The 16,337-nt window shown below is 40.4% G+C and overlaps 4 protein-coding genes across 5 annotated transcripts; 3 read left to right on the top strand and 1 right to left on the bottom strand.

Moving 5' to 3' along the window:
* On the top strand, positions 50-1,237 carry LOC104751244 (cytochrome b561 and DOMON domain-containing protein At5g48750-like). The gene has a single exon (XM_010473158.1). The coding sequence runs from the start codon at positions 50-52 to the stop codon at positions 1,235-1,237; it is 1,188 nt and encodes a 395-aa protein (XP_010471460.1).
* LOC104723005 (probable LRR receptor-like serine/threonine-protein kinase At5g48740) lies at positions 2,115-6,352 on the top strand. 2 transcript variants are annotated; one of them, XM_010441304.1, is made up of 16 exons: positions 2,115-2,233; positions 2,316-2,856; positions 2,959-3,410; positions 3,488-3,605; positions 3,690-3,758; positions 3,845-3,913; positions 3,992-4,060; positions 4,139-4,210; positions 4,292-4,360; positions 4,441-4,670; positions 4,750-4,955; positions 5,069-5,195; positions 5,295-5,363; positions 5,452-5,641; positions 5,728-5,860; positions 5,950-6,352. In XM_010441304.1, exons 1-16 carry the CDS (start codon positions 2,164-2,166, stop codon positions 6,166-6,168), a joined length of 2,703 nt encoding a protein of 900 aa, XP_010439606.1. In that variant the 5' UTR covers positions 2,115-2,163; the 3' UTR covers positions 6,169-6,352. The 2 variants fall into 2 exon arrangements, with proteins under 2 accessions (XP_010439606.1, XP_010439601.1); XM_010441299.1 differs by having other exon boundaries at positions 5,292-5,363.
* Positions 6,190-8,373, bottom strand: LOC104723019 (pentatricopeptide repeat-containing protein At5g48730, chloroplastic). The gene is made up of 3 exons (XM_010441314.1): positions 7,940-8,373; positions 7,309-7,715; positions 6,190-7,076 (listed from the first exon to the last, which is right to left on the bottom strand). Exons 1-3 carry the CDS (start codon positions 8,351-8,353, stop codon positions 6,362-6,364), a joined length of 1,536 nt encoding a protein of 511 aa, XP_010439616.1. The 5' UTR covers positions 8,354-8,373; the 3' UTR covers positions 6,190-6,361.
* Positions 11,826-14,048, top strand: LOC104751234. Its single transcript, XM_010473146.1, has 7 exons — positions 11,826-12,390; positions 12,584-12,810; positions 12,948-13,031; positions 13,104-13,487; positions 13,558-13,589; positions 13,742-13,818; positions 13,897-14,048. Exons 1-7 carry the CDS (start codon positions 11,826-11,828, stop codon positions 14,046-14,048), a joined length of 1,521 nt encoding a protein of 506 aa, XP_010471448.1.

The following is a 16,337-nucleotide window of genomic DNA, read 5'->3' as shown; positions in this document are numbered from 1 at the left end:
ACTCAGGAAGATTCAATCTACGTCTCCGAGTAAAAACGCAATCATCATCATGTCTTTGTCTTCAAGAACCATATTTGTGGTTTTGTGTTTTCTATTCGTGCTCGCTCCATACTTCACTAGAGCAACAATCGATGGAGTTCAGGGTAGATGTGACTCTCACATCTTTAAAAACGGAAAACACTTCCGCTCTTGCATTGACCTTCCTGTGTTAGACTCGTTTTTACACTTCAGTTACGTACGAGAAACCGGAGTGCTTGAAGTTGCATATCGTCACACCAACATCGAGAGTTCCAGTTGGATTGCTTGGGGGATAAACCCTACGAGAAAAGGCATGTTAGGTGCTCAAACTCTCTTGGCTTACCGTAACTCCACGTCTGGTTTTATGCGTGCTTATACTTCCTCAATCAAGGACTATTCAACTATGCTTCAAGAAGGTCCTCTCAGTTTCCGCGTAACACAACTAGCCGCTGAATTTCTCAATGGAGAGATGACTATATTCGCCACTATGGTGTTGCCTCCTAACACAACCGTTGTTAACCATCTATGGCAAGACGGGCCGCTGAAGGAAGGTGATAGACTTGGGATGCACGCCATGAGTGGAAATCATCTCAAATCCATGGCTACTTTGGATTTGCTGTCCGGACAAGTCACAGCCACAAAAATNAACATGATTCTTGTCAAAAGAGTCCATGGACTGGTCAACGCGGTCTGTTGGGGGATTTTTATGCCCATTGGAGCAATGGCTGCAAGGTACATGAGAACCTACAAAGGACTCGATCCCATGTGGTTTTACGTTCACATCTTTTTCCAAACTACAGGTTATGTCGTCGGTTTATTGGGAGGATTAGGAACTGCAATCTATATGTCCAAGCAAACGGGAATGAGATCTACACCACATACAGTGATAGGGATACTTCTGTTTGCTCTAGGATTTTTGCAAATACTTGCGCTCAAAGCAAGGCCGGACAAGGATCATAAATATAGAAAATACTGGAATTGGTACCATCATACAGTGGGATATGTAGTGATTGTTTTGAGCATCTATAACATCTACAAAGGCCTAGCTATCTTGCAACCGGGAAGCTTATGGAAGATTGCTTATAGTACCATCATCGGTATCATTGGTTTGTTTGCAATTGTGATGGAGATTCTGCAATTTAAAAATAGATGGGGTTATTTGTGGTGCAAGAAATCTGAAGACCTAGAAGCTATTCAAACTCCTTCCATTGATGTCTAGTTTTTAAGGTTTTCAAGCATTCGTATGCTCTGTCTTTACGTTGTTATGATTATTTTCCATTTTTACTTGTAGAAGATTTATTTCAGAATGACAGTTCTTTTGTTAAATAATCAAACATGATTTTTTTTTTTTTTTAGTATTGTTAATGGGATTTTACATTGCTATGACTTTTGTGTCATTCTTTGCGTTTAGTTGTAAAAGACTTCGGATTTTTTTTCTAAAGAAATTATACTAAAAACTTTCGATAGAAGAATTCGAAGTTTTTTAAATAGGCCTAACTGAGCATATAAAATGTGTTAGTATGTCCTAGCCTCGTAGGAGGGTTCAAACCTTAATTAAGACGATAAAGTCCAACAGAAATCAATTAGTGCTGATTTTCAAATGACTTTGACGTAATGAAAATTCTAATGCTTTCTAAGGCATTAATTCGCTAGTATTTACATATTTCCAAGTTCTGGGAGACTTTAGTATATAAACGATTTGTCCAAAAAGGTTTTTATTTTATTTTATTTTGTCCAAAAAGGTTTTGCTTTATGAGAAAGCTTGAGGAGGATGCATTGAGGATTAGTGTTGAAGCTAAGCAAAACGTTATGTTATATCATTGCATTTGAAGATTCTCTCTCAAGCATAATTCTCATAATCATTCTTTATAATTGAGCAACCAAAATATCAGTCACATATTTGACACTATCTCTCATTCTATTGTATGTAAGGAAGACTAAAGTCTAAAAAAACGTAGTTAAATTGTTAATTAAATTATTAAGTCGACACAGACTGTTAGTGAAATTATGACCACTGAGTAAAGTACCTACGAGTCATCGTCATTGACATCATCATATATATAAAGAGTTAATTCATACACATTACAAGGAAACGAACGAAAACTTAATAAATATATGTTCTTCAGATTTCAATCAGGAAACTAGATGATGCTCTTTTGGGTCGATTTGATTTTGTTCAGTGGCTTTTGGGTGTCTGGTTTCTCCAATCCAGATGGTATGCATAGTCTAGACTTTGTCTCACATTCTTTTTAATCCTTTGCTTTCAACAGTTTGATTGAATCTTTGTAATGGAACAGGTTTCTTGAGTTTGTCCTGTGGCGGATCAGGTTACACTGCGGCTTATAACATCTCCTGGGTTTCAGACAACGATTATATCCAAACGGGTAACATTAGCACGGTTACGTACATCGACAAGAATTCTACTTCCAGTGTTCCCATCAGATTCTTCCCGGATACTCATGATCGCCAATGTTATAAAGTACCTGTGACAGAGAAGGACTTGTCCTCGGTTCTTATTCGGGCCACATTCGTTTATAGAAACTATGATAGCCAGAACAGTCCTCCAGCATTTCATATCTCTCTTGGAAGGAGTATCACTAGTACTGTTGATCTTAGAACCAATGATCCTTGGATTGAAGAGTTGGTTTGGCCGGTCAACAATGATTCTCTTTTGCTTTGTTTGCTTGCGATTAAAGGGAGAGGCATACCGGTTATCTCTTCTCTAGAAGTACGGCCACTTCCTTTTGGTGCTTACAGAAACAGCCTGGAAGGTTCACCCAATGTAATTCTCAGGAGAAGTTACCGAATCAATAGCGGATACACAAATGGGACTATCCGGTATGAATTCTCAGGCTCTGAACTTGATCACTTGCTCTGATTTTTTTTTCCTTCTTTGGTGTGGTTTCTTGAATTTTCTTGGTGAATTTTTTTAAATGGTAGGTACCCTTTAGATCCGTTTGATCGAATATGGGATCCAGATCAAAGTTTTGCACCGTCTCACGCCTCTTTGAGTTTCAGTAGACTCACAAAACTGACTGCCTTCAACATTACTGAGAATCCGCCAGCTTCTGTTCTTCAGACTGCAAGAATTCTTGCTCGCAAAGACAGTCTCTCGTGTAAGCTTCCTCTACATACACTAGGGGACTACTACATTATCCTCTACTTTTCTGGGATACTCTCACTCTCCCCTTCTTTTAGTGTGATGATCAACGGTGAAGTCAAACAATCTGATTACACAGTGACCAGTTCGGAAGCTAAAACTTTGTACTTTACGCAAAACAGAATCAGTTCTTTGAACATCACGTTAGAAAAAATCAAGTTCAATCCTCAGGTGAACGCTCTTGAGGTGTATCAAATACTCCAAATCCCTCCTGAAGCTTCTTCTACCACAGGTAACTCTCTGTTGATTTTTCCTGGATAGAGCAAACTCCACCAGAGCCAAAGTTCATGTTTTAAGTTATCTCTACAGTTTCAGCACTTAAAGTCATAGAGCAATTTACCGGGCAAGACCTTGGATGGCAAGACGACCCATGTACTCCGCTTCCTTGGAACCACATAGAATGTGAAGGAAACCTCGTTACATCATTGTAAAAAAAAACGATCCTTGTCATACCCATTGCTTTCACCATTTCTTGATCGCAGCTCATAGTTTTCTTTTTCTGACTGTCCAGGTTTCTTTCACAAATCAACCTGAGGTCCATTAGTCCAACATTTGGAGACTTGCTCGATCTCAAGACACTGTAAGTTAGCAATTCTTCAACCATTTTTCTAGCATCTCATGTATACATGTGTGTTATCTTGAGTGTTCTCCACTTCTCTCCTGCAGCGACTTGCATAATACATCACTTACTGGAGCAATACAGAATGTAGGCAGCCTCCAGCATCTCCAGAAACTGTAATACTCATCCATAGAACAGTAACGTACTTTGTTAGGTTTCCTGTAGTATTAAAAAGCTTCTGATGGTATATCCAGGAATTTGAGCTTCAATCAGTTGAAATCTTTTGGCTCTGAACTGGAAGATCTGGCCAACCTTGAAGTTCTGTAAGTGATCTTACTGAGAGTTTCTGCATATACGTTCTTTCTTTTTGAAAATTTAAATTATATCTCCATATCTTGAAGGGACCTGCAAAACAACAACTTACAAGGATCAGTTCCTGAAACATTAGGAAAGCTGGAGAAACTTCGTCTCCTGTAAGTAAACATTAAGATCAGGAAGTAGCTTGTACATTATCATATTCACACAAGAAGAATCTTTTTGTTACTTCTTCTCAGGAATCTAGAAAACAATAACTTAGTAGGCCCCTTGCCACAGTCTCTTAACCGAACGGGTCTGGAAGTCAGGTATACAATCTCTGTCTCGGCATTTTCTAACAATATTCTGCTCATTTGTTCCTGGCATTACTGAATTGATGTTTGATCAGGACAACGGGAAATCCATGCCTTTCGTTCTCTTCACTATCATGCAACAATGTGTCTTCAACAATTGACACACCACAAGTCACTATCCCTATCAATAAGAAACACAGGAAGCAGAAACGCTTAGCGATCTTGCTTGGAGTTTCTAGTGGAGCCTTGTTTGCCACCTTCCTCGTCTTTGTTTTCATGACGATCTGCACGAGGAGACAGAGAAACAAAGAGAGAGAGATAACCAGTATGGGAACAATGCTTTCTCTTTGCCCCCACAAAGTTGTCGCTTTATGATTCTTACAGTATAGCAAAATCTGTATCAGGAGCACAACTGAAGATGCAGAACTGGAACACTTCAAGAATCTTTTCTCACAAAGAGATCAAGTCAGCTACTAGGAACTTCAAGGAAGTAATTGGTCGTGGAAGTTTTGGAGCTGTATACCGTGGAAAACTACCAGATGGAAAACAAGTAGCGGTCAAAGTGCGATTTGATAGAACTCAACTTGGAGCTGATTCTTTCATCAATGAGGTTAAGCGCCCACAATGTCCTCATAAATCACTGGCCATATCTGAATGATGCATTCATCTAGTGATAAGAGTGCTGAGATCTAAAAGTCTCCCTTTGTATTGTCAACCTTCTAGGTGCATCTTTTGTCACAGATCCGCCACCAAAATCTAGTATCCTTTGAGGGCTTCTGCTACGAACCGAAACGGCAGATACTGGTGTATGAGTATCTGTCTGGTGGATCATTAGCTGATCATCTTTACGGTATGCAAATCCTCAAGTATCTGGCAATAGCTCATTGTCCTTTATCAACGTCTTCTTCCTCACAAACATATAGCTTTTTGTGTTTTCTTGGTTCAGCAGGTCCACGTAGCAAAAGGCTGTCAATGAACTGGGTTTCAAGACTAAAAGTTGCAGTTGATGCTGCAAAAGGTACATCTTCAACATCTGTAATTGGTATCATCATACTAGAAAACAATTCCCCCTGACGGATAGTAACATTTTTGTCTTCTTCATGAAGGATTGGACTACCTGCACAATGGAAGTGAGCCGAGAATTATACATAGGGATGTAAAGAGCAGTAACATACTTCTGGACAAGGATATGAACGCAAAAGTTTCAGATTTTGGCTTGTCAAAACAATTTACAAAAGCAGATGCATCTCATATTACTACTGTTGTTAAAGGCACTGCAGGATACCTTGATCCTGAGTAAACTCTTCTGTATCTTATCTCCGCATTCATGATGTATTAACATGTTGATTAGCTTATCAGTAATCAACACTTTGTCATTTCAGATATTACTCCACCCTGCAGCTGACAGAGAAAAGTGATGTCTATAGCTTTGGTGTGGTCCTATTGGAGCTCATCTGTGGAAGAGAACCTTTAAGTCACTCAGGATCACCAGATTCTTTTAACTTGGTCTTATGGGTGAGAGAAACATGATTGTCTTTGTTTTCTCATCTCCCAGTATTTAAGATAACAGTGTAGTTATAAGATCAAAATACTGAAAAATGCAGGCAAGGCCAAACTTACAAGCAGGAGCATTTGAGATTGTGGATGATATCTTGAAGGATACATTTGATCCAGCGAGCATGAGAAAAGCTGCTTCGATTGCTATAAGATGTGTGGAGAGAGATGCATCTGGCAGACCGTCTATTGCAGAAGTTTTGACTAAACTAAAAGAAGCGTACAGTCTTCAACTCTCATATCTAGCTGCTTCAGCACATACAAACTGATAACGCACCACAAACGAAGAGTAAAAAAAAATATACTTGTTACAAATTTTTGTTTTTGTGTTTGTGTTACAAAGTTTTGTAAGCCAACTTAAAATGTATTTACTCTCATACTAACTACCTTCTATCACTAGAACAAGGATATGAATACTAGACATATATATATATATACCAGAAAATTGAGCTCTATTCCTCGCTAAAAATCCGGCTTCTTCAACACAACTTGGGCTTCACCAACAGAGTCAACAACACCATGAAGCTCTTTTACATGGGTAGTCATGCCACTAATTCTATACGCCTTAACCATTGTCCTGTATGTAACTTTATCAGGTTTAAATCCCTTCTTCTCCATGAGTTCGAGAACTCCTTTCATCTCTGCTAACTTTTCCAGCCTCCCATAGGCATCTACCAGGCAGTTAAAGAACACGAGGTCTAACCTTATGTCTGAGTTCTCAATGAAACGCAAGACTCCCCCAATTTTATCAGCTTTACCAGCTCGTCCATAGGCACGAACAAGAGAACATAGTGTAACACAGCTTGGTTTAATTTTCTCTGATTGCATTAGTCTAAACAAGTATTCCATTTGTTTTAAGTCTCCTGCCCTCCCAAACGCATCAATGACCACATTGTAGGTGACTATGGTCCATGAATACTGATACTTCTGCATGTATTCCATCACAGCACTCATCTTCTTATAATTTCCTGATTTTCCATATGAATCAAGGAGGATATTGAAGGTTCTGATGTTGGGTTCAATCCCAGAGCTCTGAAACTTCTCATAACAATTCTCCATCATTTCTATTTGTCCATTGCCCCCAAAGGCTCTAAGAGTCGAGTTCATGGTCCAAGAATCAGGCTTGCAATCATCCTCCCCAAGCATTTGGATAAGTGTTGATTCCATCTCCACAAACCTTCCAAAGAAAGAAGAAATATCTCAGTTCATGGATGCTTTGAACTAAAACATGATAAGTGAAACCATATAATTGTTAAATTCAAGTATTCACTCCATCCCAGCATGTTTAAACACTCCTTTTTTGGCATAAGTCAAAATGTTTGCAACCATGAAACATCACATGAGATGGAGTGATTACAAATTGATATAAAATAATGAAATTCAAAAGGGCAGGACAGGGTGGCAAGTACATTTTTGCTTTCCCATATGCATCGATGAGGGTATTATATGTGATTGTATTGGGTCTAATACCCTGTCTTCTCATATCAGAAAGCAAATCCTGAACCTTATTAAACGCAAAAACCTGAAGAAACGACTTAATGAGGATGGAATACGTGTGCACATCCGGCTGACAGTTATGACTACTTTTCATACGTTCCAGAAGAGTAAACGCAGCATCAAATCGTCCACTCCTACTATACGCAGATAAAAGTGCAGTATACACTTCATGATTCACCACACAACCTTCATTAATCATTGCCTGAAATAGTTCATGAGCCTTCTCCGGCTGTTTGCATTTTCCAAGCATCACAATCAGCTTTACATAGATGCCAACGTTTGGTTTATACCATAGCTGTTCACGCAACAGTTCAAACACCTACATATACACCAACATTATCTTATAAGTACGCGCACACAACTCAACACTTTCACTCTAAAACCATTACTTAGTTATACAATCTGAAGCTAGTATAACCATAATCTGAAATTTTCAGCTAATCAACAAAATCTATAACCAAACATAGCCAAATTAGAGCGTCAAATTCACTATCAATGCCAAAATTAAACGTTGAGATAAATTCGGAGAAGACGAAATCAAACCTGAAGAGCAGATTCCCATCGGAGAGCTGTGATTCTTTCGTGAAGAGACTCGAGAACAGTCCTTGGAAGAAGCTTCTTAGAGCCTTTCTTCTTCTCGATTACAGCCTTTGTAGCTTCTCTTCGTAGTATTATCGATATGGCCTTCCTCGAAGCGATCTTCGTGTTCGTATCCTCTTTACTCTGCTTGTAATCTCTCTCATTCGCGTCCTCAGAATTCATCAGCCATTTGCTTTGCCTCGTATCTCTAAGCGACAAGGAGGAACTATTGTTGCTATTATCGGAAGCAATTGTATGATTCGGCTCGCGAGGGGAGATGGAGATGCATCGTACTGTGACAATTATCTCCGTCGGCCGGCGGTTAAACGCCGTCGGGAGTGGAGGCGCGTGGGGTGTGGAGGTGGAGAGCGAAACCATTTGAACTATCCTCAGAAAGTTTTAAGGATCAGACATTACTGAGGGAAAAAGGAAAATGGAAAGGTTTATTGAATTTTGTTGGGCCAGGCCCAAGTAACTAAAAGGAGATCCTTTGCGATATAAGAAAAATTAAGAGGGGTGACTGGGTGTTATTAGTTTTGTCGTTTTTAAAGAGTTATTATAAGTTTTGAAAACTTTGTTGTTAATATTCAATCTTGAGTCTTGGAGTATACGGGAAAAAAATGAGTCAGGAGGCGATTAGGGTTTTGGAGGCGCACGAGCGGGATGCGATGATGGAGGATATCGGTGAACGGCATAGGTTGCCGGGGGATCCTCCTGATGGACAGGGGTCTTGGGTGGATCGAGTGAAAGGTACGAATGCGGGAGGTATGAGGACTCCGGAGCAAGTGGTGGATGCTAGATTTGTTTCGGAAAGGGTCCGACTGGAGTTCCCGAATGGGGAAGATGGGGAACCGGTGGTCACGATAGGTAATGAAGTCCTGGAGGCTATGAATAGTGTGTGGGAAAGGTGTATGGTGGTTAAAGTGCTGGGGGTGAATGTTTCGATTGCAGCTTTGAGACGCAAGTTACGTGAGTTGTGGAAGCCTAAAGGAATGATGTATGTTATGGATCTCCCTCGTCAGTTTTTCATGATTAGATTTGAGGCAGAGGAGGAATACATGGGGGCGCTCACGGGCGACCATGGAGAGCATTTGATAGCTACCTTATGGTCCAAGCGTGGTCACCATCTTTTGACCCTATGAGGAACGACATCGATACAACGCCGGTGTGGATCCGCTTGTCGAACCTGCCAGTGAATTTTTACCATAGCCAAATTTTGTTGGAGATTGCCAAAGGCTTGGGACACCTACTTCGGGTGGACGCCACTACGCTAAGATGTGAACGTGGGATATTCGCTAGGGTTTGTGTGGAAGTGGATCTCAAGAGACCGCTCAAGGGTTCCATTTTGATCAATGGAGAGAGGTACTTTGTCTCATATGAGGGGCTAACCAGCATCTGTTCCGGTTGTGGTTTGTATGGCCATATGGTTCATTCCTGTCCACGGAGGGCACAGGAGAAGGTGGTGGATCATACGTCGCAAGCTATGGTGGTATCGGGTCATGTGAGTTCGAGGGACGAGTCTCCGACCGAGGGTGCAGCACCGACCGGGGATGGTTTCATCCTGGTGCGGAAGACAGGTAGACAGACAGAGTCAGGCTCGAATAAGGAAACTTTTGCGGGGGTGACCAAAAAAGGTAATTCGGAATGTGCGTTAAGGGAACCTAATCATGGTGGCAGATCAGAGAATATTCAAGTCTTGAATAGTTTTGGAATGTTGGAGGAGGGTATGACCTCGCTAGAGTTAAGGGAAGGTGTGAATCAGGATGTAGGGAATAAGGAAAATGTGAATACGCTTAATCTTTTCAAAGATGGTAAGCGTGGGACACAATCAAAACAAGTGGTATTTGGAGCTAATGTGGATTTGGGCTGAGGTGGGCCTTGTGAGGGAATTAAAGGGAGGAAGAGTGTCACGGGTAAGGGCTCGGATAAGATAAATCATAAGGCCAATCATAGGGCAGTTGGGCCTCCTCGAGGTTTAGTTTACGGCCCGACAAAGAAAACTGAGGAGATGTCTGTCAATGGTAAACGCCTGCGTGTGGTGTCGGAGACGGTTGGTTGACCTGGAGGTTGTTTTGTGAGTAAAGGGAATGAGATTCAGGAAGCTCAGATGGCGGCTTCCTCTTCGGAGGTGGTGGATGCGAGCTTACCGATGGAACCTTGCGAGAGGGTTTCAAATACAGATGTGGCTGTCGGACAAGGTCCGTTGGAGGAGGTGATGGTCCCTCAAAGTGCTTGACGGACCTCTCCGGCTATTCTGTTTGTTTATCACATAGAAAATAGGAATTGTCTGATGTGGAATTGCTGGGGGCGAATAAACCCAACTTTAGGAGGTCAATCCGATACCTATTGAAGACGTTCAAAACTGATGTGTTAGCGGTGTTCGAAACGCATGCCAGGGGAGATCGTGCTAGTCAGATCTGTCGAGGAATTGGGTTTGAGCACAATTATCGTGTGGATGCAGTGGGGCAAAGCGGAGGTCTTTGGTTGTTGTGGAGAACCGAAGTCGGGAGTGTGGAGGTGGTTGAAGCTTCCAACCAGTTTATTTATGCAAGGATTACGAATGGTGAGGAGGTTATTAATCTGATTGTTGTATGCGGCTCCGACGTTGAGTAGGAGAAGTGGTTTAAGGAAGAAGTTGACGGAGGTGATTCGGGGTGTGGTTGGGCCCGTTATAATTGGTGGAGACTTTAATTCTATTGTTCGGGTGGATGAATGAACTGGAGGTAAAGGTCGCCTATCGCCGGACTCATTAGCTTTTGGAGATTGGATCCATGAGCTGTCCTTAATCGATTTAGGTTTTAAAGGGAACCAATACACTTGGAGAAGAGGTCGAGTGGAACAGTCCTTTGTTGCAAAGAGATTGGATCGCATCTTGTGTTGCCCCCATTCTTGTTTGAAGTGGCAGGAAGCCAATGTAACTCACCTTCCCTTCCTAGCTTCGGATCATGCTCCCTTGTACTTGCAGTTGTCACCAGAAGTGACTGTTGATGTGAGACGACGACCATTCCGTTTTGAAGCGGCTTGGTTAAGCCATCCGGGGTTTAAGGAGTTAATTGATACGTCTTGGAATAGGAATCTGTCAACCCAAGAGGCGTTGTGCGAGTTGCGTAGAGTCCTATTAAGATGGAATAAGGAAGTATTTGGTAATGTTAAGGCGCGTCAGGAGAAGCTGGTAAGGGAGATCGAGGTTGTACAGGCTATGCTTGATCAGAACCAGACTAATGATCTGTTGGAGAGGGAAGCAGTGCTACTAAAAGAACTCGATGTGGTGTTGGAGCAAGAAGAGCTTATTTGGCTCCGGAAGTCGAGGGAGAAATGGGTGGTGCAGGGGGACAAGAATACACAGTTTTTTCATTTGTCCACTATTCTTAGACGCTGCAAGAATCACATTGACATGTTGAGAGATGCTGACGGAAGGTGGGTCTCGACTGCAAAAGATATCGAAAGGATAGTTGTCGAGTATTTTCAAAGGCTTTATTCTTTGGAGGATGTGGTGCAGGTTGTGGAGAAGCTACCATTAAGAGGTTTTGTGAGGTTGACTTATGATGATCAAATGGCGTTGAGCAGACCTTTTACTGGTTTGGAGGTAGAATGTTCAATGCGGAAGATGGGTAAGTACAAAGCTCCGGGTCCGGATGGTTTCCAACCTGTCTTCTATCAACAGTGTTGGGATGTGGTTGGGGAGTCGGTGACTCGCTTTGTCTTAGACTTTTTTGAGATAGGGATATTACCTCCTACGGCTAATGATGCGATTGTTGTGTTGATTGCTAAAGTGGTGAAGCCTGAGAGAATAAACCAGTTCTGACCGATAAGCTTGTGCAATGTTCTATTGAAGATTATTACCAAGACAATGGTGGGAAGATTAAAAGGAGTTATGACTAAGTTGATAGGCCCGGCTCAAGCAAGTTTCATTCCCGGTAGGCTCAGTTCAGATAATTTTGTTGTGGTTCAGGAAGCAGTTCATTCCATGCGCTGCAAGAAAGGAACAAAGGGATGGATGTTGCTGAAACTTGATTTAGAGAAGGCTTATGATCGAATCAGGTGGGATTTTCTGGAAGATACGCTCAATGCAGCTGGGCTTTCAAATTTATGGGTCCGATGGATTATGACTTGCGTCTCAGGGCCCTCAATGAGTTTGCTGATTAATGGAGAGAGAACAGAAGCGTTTAGGCCTCTGAGGGGTTTGAGACAGGGAGATCCTTTGTCTCCCTACCTCTTTGTTCTTTGCCTGGAACGGCTCTGTCACTTAATAGAGGGATCGATTGAGGAAAAGAAATGGAAGCCAATTAGTTTGTCAAGAGGAGGACCGAAGCTTTCCCATATTTGCTTCGCTGATGACTTGATCCTATTTGCAGAGGCTTCTGTATCGCAGGTCCGTGTGATACATAGTGTTTTGGAAAGCTTCAGGGCAGAAGGTAAGCTTGGAGAAGTCCAAAGTGTTCTTCTCTGAGAATGTATCTCGCTAATTGAGGATGCGTATTAGTGATGTCAGTGGTATCCAGGCAACTAGGAATCTTGGCAAGTATCTAGGCATGCCAGTTCTTCACAAAAGGATAAACAAGGAGACTTTCGGGGTGGTTCTTGAACGTGTCTCTTTGCGGTTATCAGGCTGGAAGGGACGTCTACTAAGCTTTGCGGGCCGTCTTACACTCACGAAAGCAGTTTTATCTTCAATACATGTTCATTCGATGAGCACAATCAAGCTACCGATGAGTATTTTGAATCAGTTAGACGGAGTGTCTAGAGACTTTCTATGGGGGAGAAGTTTGGAGAAGCGGAAACAATACTTAGTGGCATGGGATAGAGTTTGTTACCAAAGGAAGACGGAGGGCTTGGTATCAGAAAGAGTTGTGATATGAATAAAGCGTTTTTGGCGAAGATTGGGTGGCGTCTGTTACATGACCAAACTAATCTGTGGGCTAGGGTTGTGAGAAGTAAATATAAAGTGGGTGATATCCATGATCTTACCTAGATGAATGCTCGTAGTAATTGGTCCTCAACTTGGCGGAGTGTGGGTATTGGGTTACGAGAGGTGGTGCTCAAAGGTCAGAGTTGGGTTCTTGGGGATGGGCGGCGTATAAAATTTTGGACTGATAAGTGGTTATGGGGGAAGGCGATGGTGGATTAGGCTCCCGAGAACGTTCCAGTAGATATGCAGGGTCTGATGGTGAGGGATCTATGGCAAGATGGAGTGGGGTGGGATTTCACTCGGATCTCACCACATGTGTCTGAAAACCAAATTTTAGAGTTGGTTGTAGTGGTGGTTGATAGTGTAGTAGAGGCTCGGGATAAATTGTCTTGGGGTGAGACTGCGGATGGTAAGTTTACTGTCAAATCCGCCTACGCTCTACTCACGAGGGATGACACACCAAGACCAAATGTGAAAGACTTCTATCAACGAGTGTGGAAAGTGATGGCACCAGAAAGGGTCAGAACATTTCTATGGTTGGTGGGTAACCAGGTGTTGATGACAAATGAGGAGAGGTTTAGGAGGCATTTGTGTGATACTCAGGTATGCCAAGTGTGTCATGGAGGAGTGGAGACTATTTTGCACATCCTTCGTGATTGTCCTGCTATGGCAGGAGTGTGGTCTTGCTTGTTACCCGTTCGTCAGGTACAAGTGTTTTTCTCTAAGTCGTTACTGGAATGGATTTATGCGGGTTTGAATCAGGGGGATCAATGGGCTGGCCTAGGTCCTACACTTTTTGCGTTATAAGTTTGGTGGGGCTGGAAATGGAGGTGTGGAAATGTGTTTGGTGAGAATAGGTTATGGCGGGATCGAGTTCAGTTTCTGAAAGATCTAGCGACCGAGGTATCTAGGGCCAATGAGAGGAATGGGGAAGGTAGTACTAGGAGTGGTAGGGTGGAAAGACAAATCAGCTAGGTTAAACCTCCGGATGGTTGGCTTAAACTTAATACAGACGGTGCTTCACAAGGTAATCCAGGACTAGCATCTGCTGGTGTGGGGAGTCTATTATGGCTTACACATCGCTTGGGAAAGGAGGGTTGGACATTTGGAGTTGGAAGTGGATTCAAAGGTGGTGGTTGGTTTCTTGACAGCGGGGATTTGTGATTCTCACCCGCTGTCTTTCCTAGTACGGTTGTGCTATGACTTTCTTATGAGGGACTGGATAGTCCAGATTTCACACGTGTATAGGGAGACCAATTGTCTTGCAGACGGATTGGCGAACTATGCTTTTTCTTTGTCCTTAGGTTTTCATTCTTTTAATTTGATCCCGACGGAGCTTATTCTGATCTACCGGGAGGATGTTGCTGGTTTTTCAAGACCACATTTAGTGCATGTGTAATGTGTTTACTTTGCTTTTAATAATATGGGATTTTATTCCGTTTTCTTACCAAAAAAAAAATATTCAATCTTCAATTACAAAGAATATTTAAATCATGTGTTATTTATAAAAAAATATTATTTTTACTAATCATAAATATTATTTTACCGCTCGTTTTCACTCAACCAATGCTTTTCTTTCGCTATAGCTAACCGTCTTATTGTTAATTATATTTTTGTGAAAATAGACCAGATTAACACAAAATTGGAAAAATATTGCTAGATTGACATCCTACTTTAGAGAAAAACTAGATTGACACAATGTTATGTTTAAATTACCAAAAAGCCAACAAAAATTGAAATTGGAAATAAAAAATATAGAATTAAATACTAAATAAAACTAATAATACTGAAACATAACAAAAAAAAAAGGACATTCAGTTTCTTATTTCTCCTTCGCTACAACCAAGAACAAAAGAGAACCTTTGAAATTGTTTTATTCATATATGTTTGATACTTTCTAACAATTTCAAACCAGCGAACCTGTGTGGTATGATTATGAATCTCAAAAAGGAGAAAGCATGATTAAATCCACATTGGAGAGGAAGAAGAAGGAATTTATGGAAAAATAAGATGAACCAAAAAAAGAAAAAAATTTCAGTCGATATAGGGGAGGGGAGGCACGATACAAAAGAGAAAAAAGGGGTAAACCCTAGATTCTCGCCATATATGGCAACTGCTACAAAAGTCTGTCGCTTAACTTAAAAAAAAATCTGTCACCAAAGGCACTAATAAATCTGTCATTACTCTGTAAAAAATCTGTTATAAAAAATCTGTTATCAAACGCGAAATAATAGATTTGTCATTACAGATAACAAATCTGCTGTCACTATATCAACAAAAAACAAAACTGTTATCATTGTATTCATATATAATAAATCTGTTATTAAGCAGCAGATTTTTTAGTAAGAAAAAAAAAACTGTCATAACATAAGAAAATCTGCCACAACGTATATTGTGCATGTGGGTCAATATAGCAATTTTAAAAAGACTTTCGAAAATCTGTTATCAAACAACAGATTTTCCCTTCAATCCAAAAGTCAGTCATAACTAAAAAAAAATCTGTCACCACTAGATGTCAAACTAGCAATTATTTTTACGTTTATAAATCTGTCGCAATGTGACAGATTTTTTAAGTGAAAAATAAAACTGTTGCAACAATCATAAAAAATCTGCCACAAAATTCCTAGAAATTTGACTAAAACAATGAAAATCTGTCATGACTTTATAAATAAGTCTGCGTGTTAAGAAAATCTGCTGTCCATGAAAAATCTGTCANGTAAAAAATCTGTTATAAAAAATCTGTTATCAAACGCGAAATAATAGATTTATCATTACAGATAACAAATCTGCTGTCACTATATCAACAAAAAACAAAACTGTTATCATTGTATTCATATATAATAAATCTGTTATTAAGCAGCAGATTTTTTAGTAAGAAAAAAAAAACTGTCATAACATAAGAAAATCTGCCACAACGTATATTGTGCATGTGGGTCAATATAGCAATTTTAAAAAGACTTTCGAAAATCTGTTATCAAACAACAGATTTTCCCTTCAATCCAAAAGTCAGTCATAACTAAAAAAAAATCTGTCACCACTAGATGTCAAACTAGCAATTATTTTTACGTTTATAAATCTGTCGCAATGTGACAGATTTTTTAAGTGAAAAATAAAACTGTTGCAACAATCATAAAAAATCTGCCACAAAATTCCTAGAAATTTGACTAAAACAATGAAAATCTGTCATGACTTTATAAATAAGTCTGCGTGTTAAGAAAATCTGCTGTCCATGAAAAATCTGTCATTATACACTTCAAATAAATCTGCCATATAAAACAAATCTGCCGTCAAATTCTGCAAATTAATCTGCCATCTAAAATAAGTCTGCCAAAAAAAAACTGCCATCAACTATAAATCTGCCACTTACAAATTAGTCTGCCATTACATGTATGACAGACTTTTATAAAAAAAAAAAATAACGAAATTGCAGGAATTTTTTACAAAGGGTAATAT

The sequence above is a fragment of the Camelina sativa genome, chromosome 2 (assembly GCF_000633955.1).
Source record: "Camelina sativa cultivar DH55 chromosome 2, Cs, whole genome shotgun sequence".
Classification (NCBI taxonomy): Eukaryota; Viridiplantae; Streptophyta; class Magnoliopsida; order Brassicales; family Brassicaceae; genus Camelina; species Camelina sativa.
This window is presented reverse-complemented; position numbering and strand designations above follow the sequence as displayed.

Coding starts and splice junctions, on each gene's coding strand:
- LOC104751234 (XM_010473146.1), top strand. CDS start 11,826: ATGGTGGGAAGATTAAAAGGAGTTATGACTAAGTTGATAGGCCCGGCT. Junction 12,391..12,583: donor GGAAAGCTTCAGGGCAGAAG/GTAAGCTTGGAG, acceptor TGCGGTTATCAG/GCTGGAAGGGACGTCTACTA. Junction 13,488..13,557: donor GGCATTTGTGTGATACTCAG/GTATGCCAAGTG, acceptor CTGCTATGGCAG/GAGTGTGGTCTTGCTTGTTA.
- LOC104723005 (XM_010441299.1), top strand. CDS start 2,164: ATGATGCTCTTTTGGGTCGATTTGATTTTGTTCAGTGGCTTTTGGGTG. Junction 3,606..3,689: donor GGAAACCTCGTTACATCATT/GTAAAAAAAAAC, acceptor CTGACTGTCCAG/GTTTCTTTCACAAATCAACC. Junction 4,211..4,291: donor CTGGAGAAACTTCGTCTCCT/GTAAGTAAACAT, acceptor ACTTCTTCTCAG/GAATCTAGAAAACAATAACT.
- LOC104723019 (XM_010441314.1), bottom strand. CDS start 8,353: ATGGTTTCGCTCTCCACCTCCACACCCCACGCGCCTCCACTCCCGACG. Junction 7,716..7,939: donor GATGGGAATCTGCTCTTCAG/GTTTGATTTCGT, acceptor GTGTATATGTAG/GTGTTTGAACTGTTGCGTGA. Junction 7,077..7,308: donor GCATATGGGAAAGCAAAAAT/GTACTTGCCACC, acceptor TTTCTTTGGAAG/GTTTGTGGAGATGGAATCAA.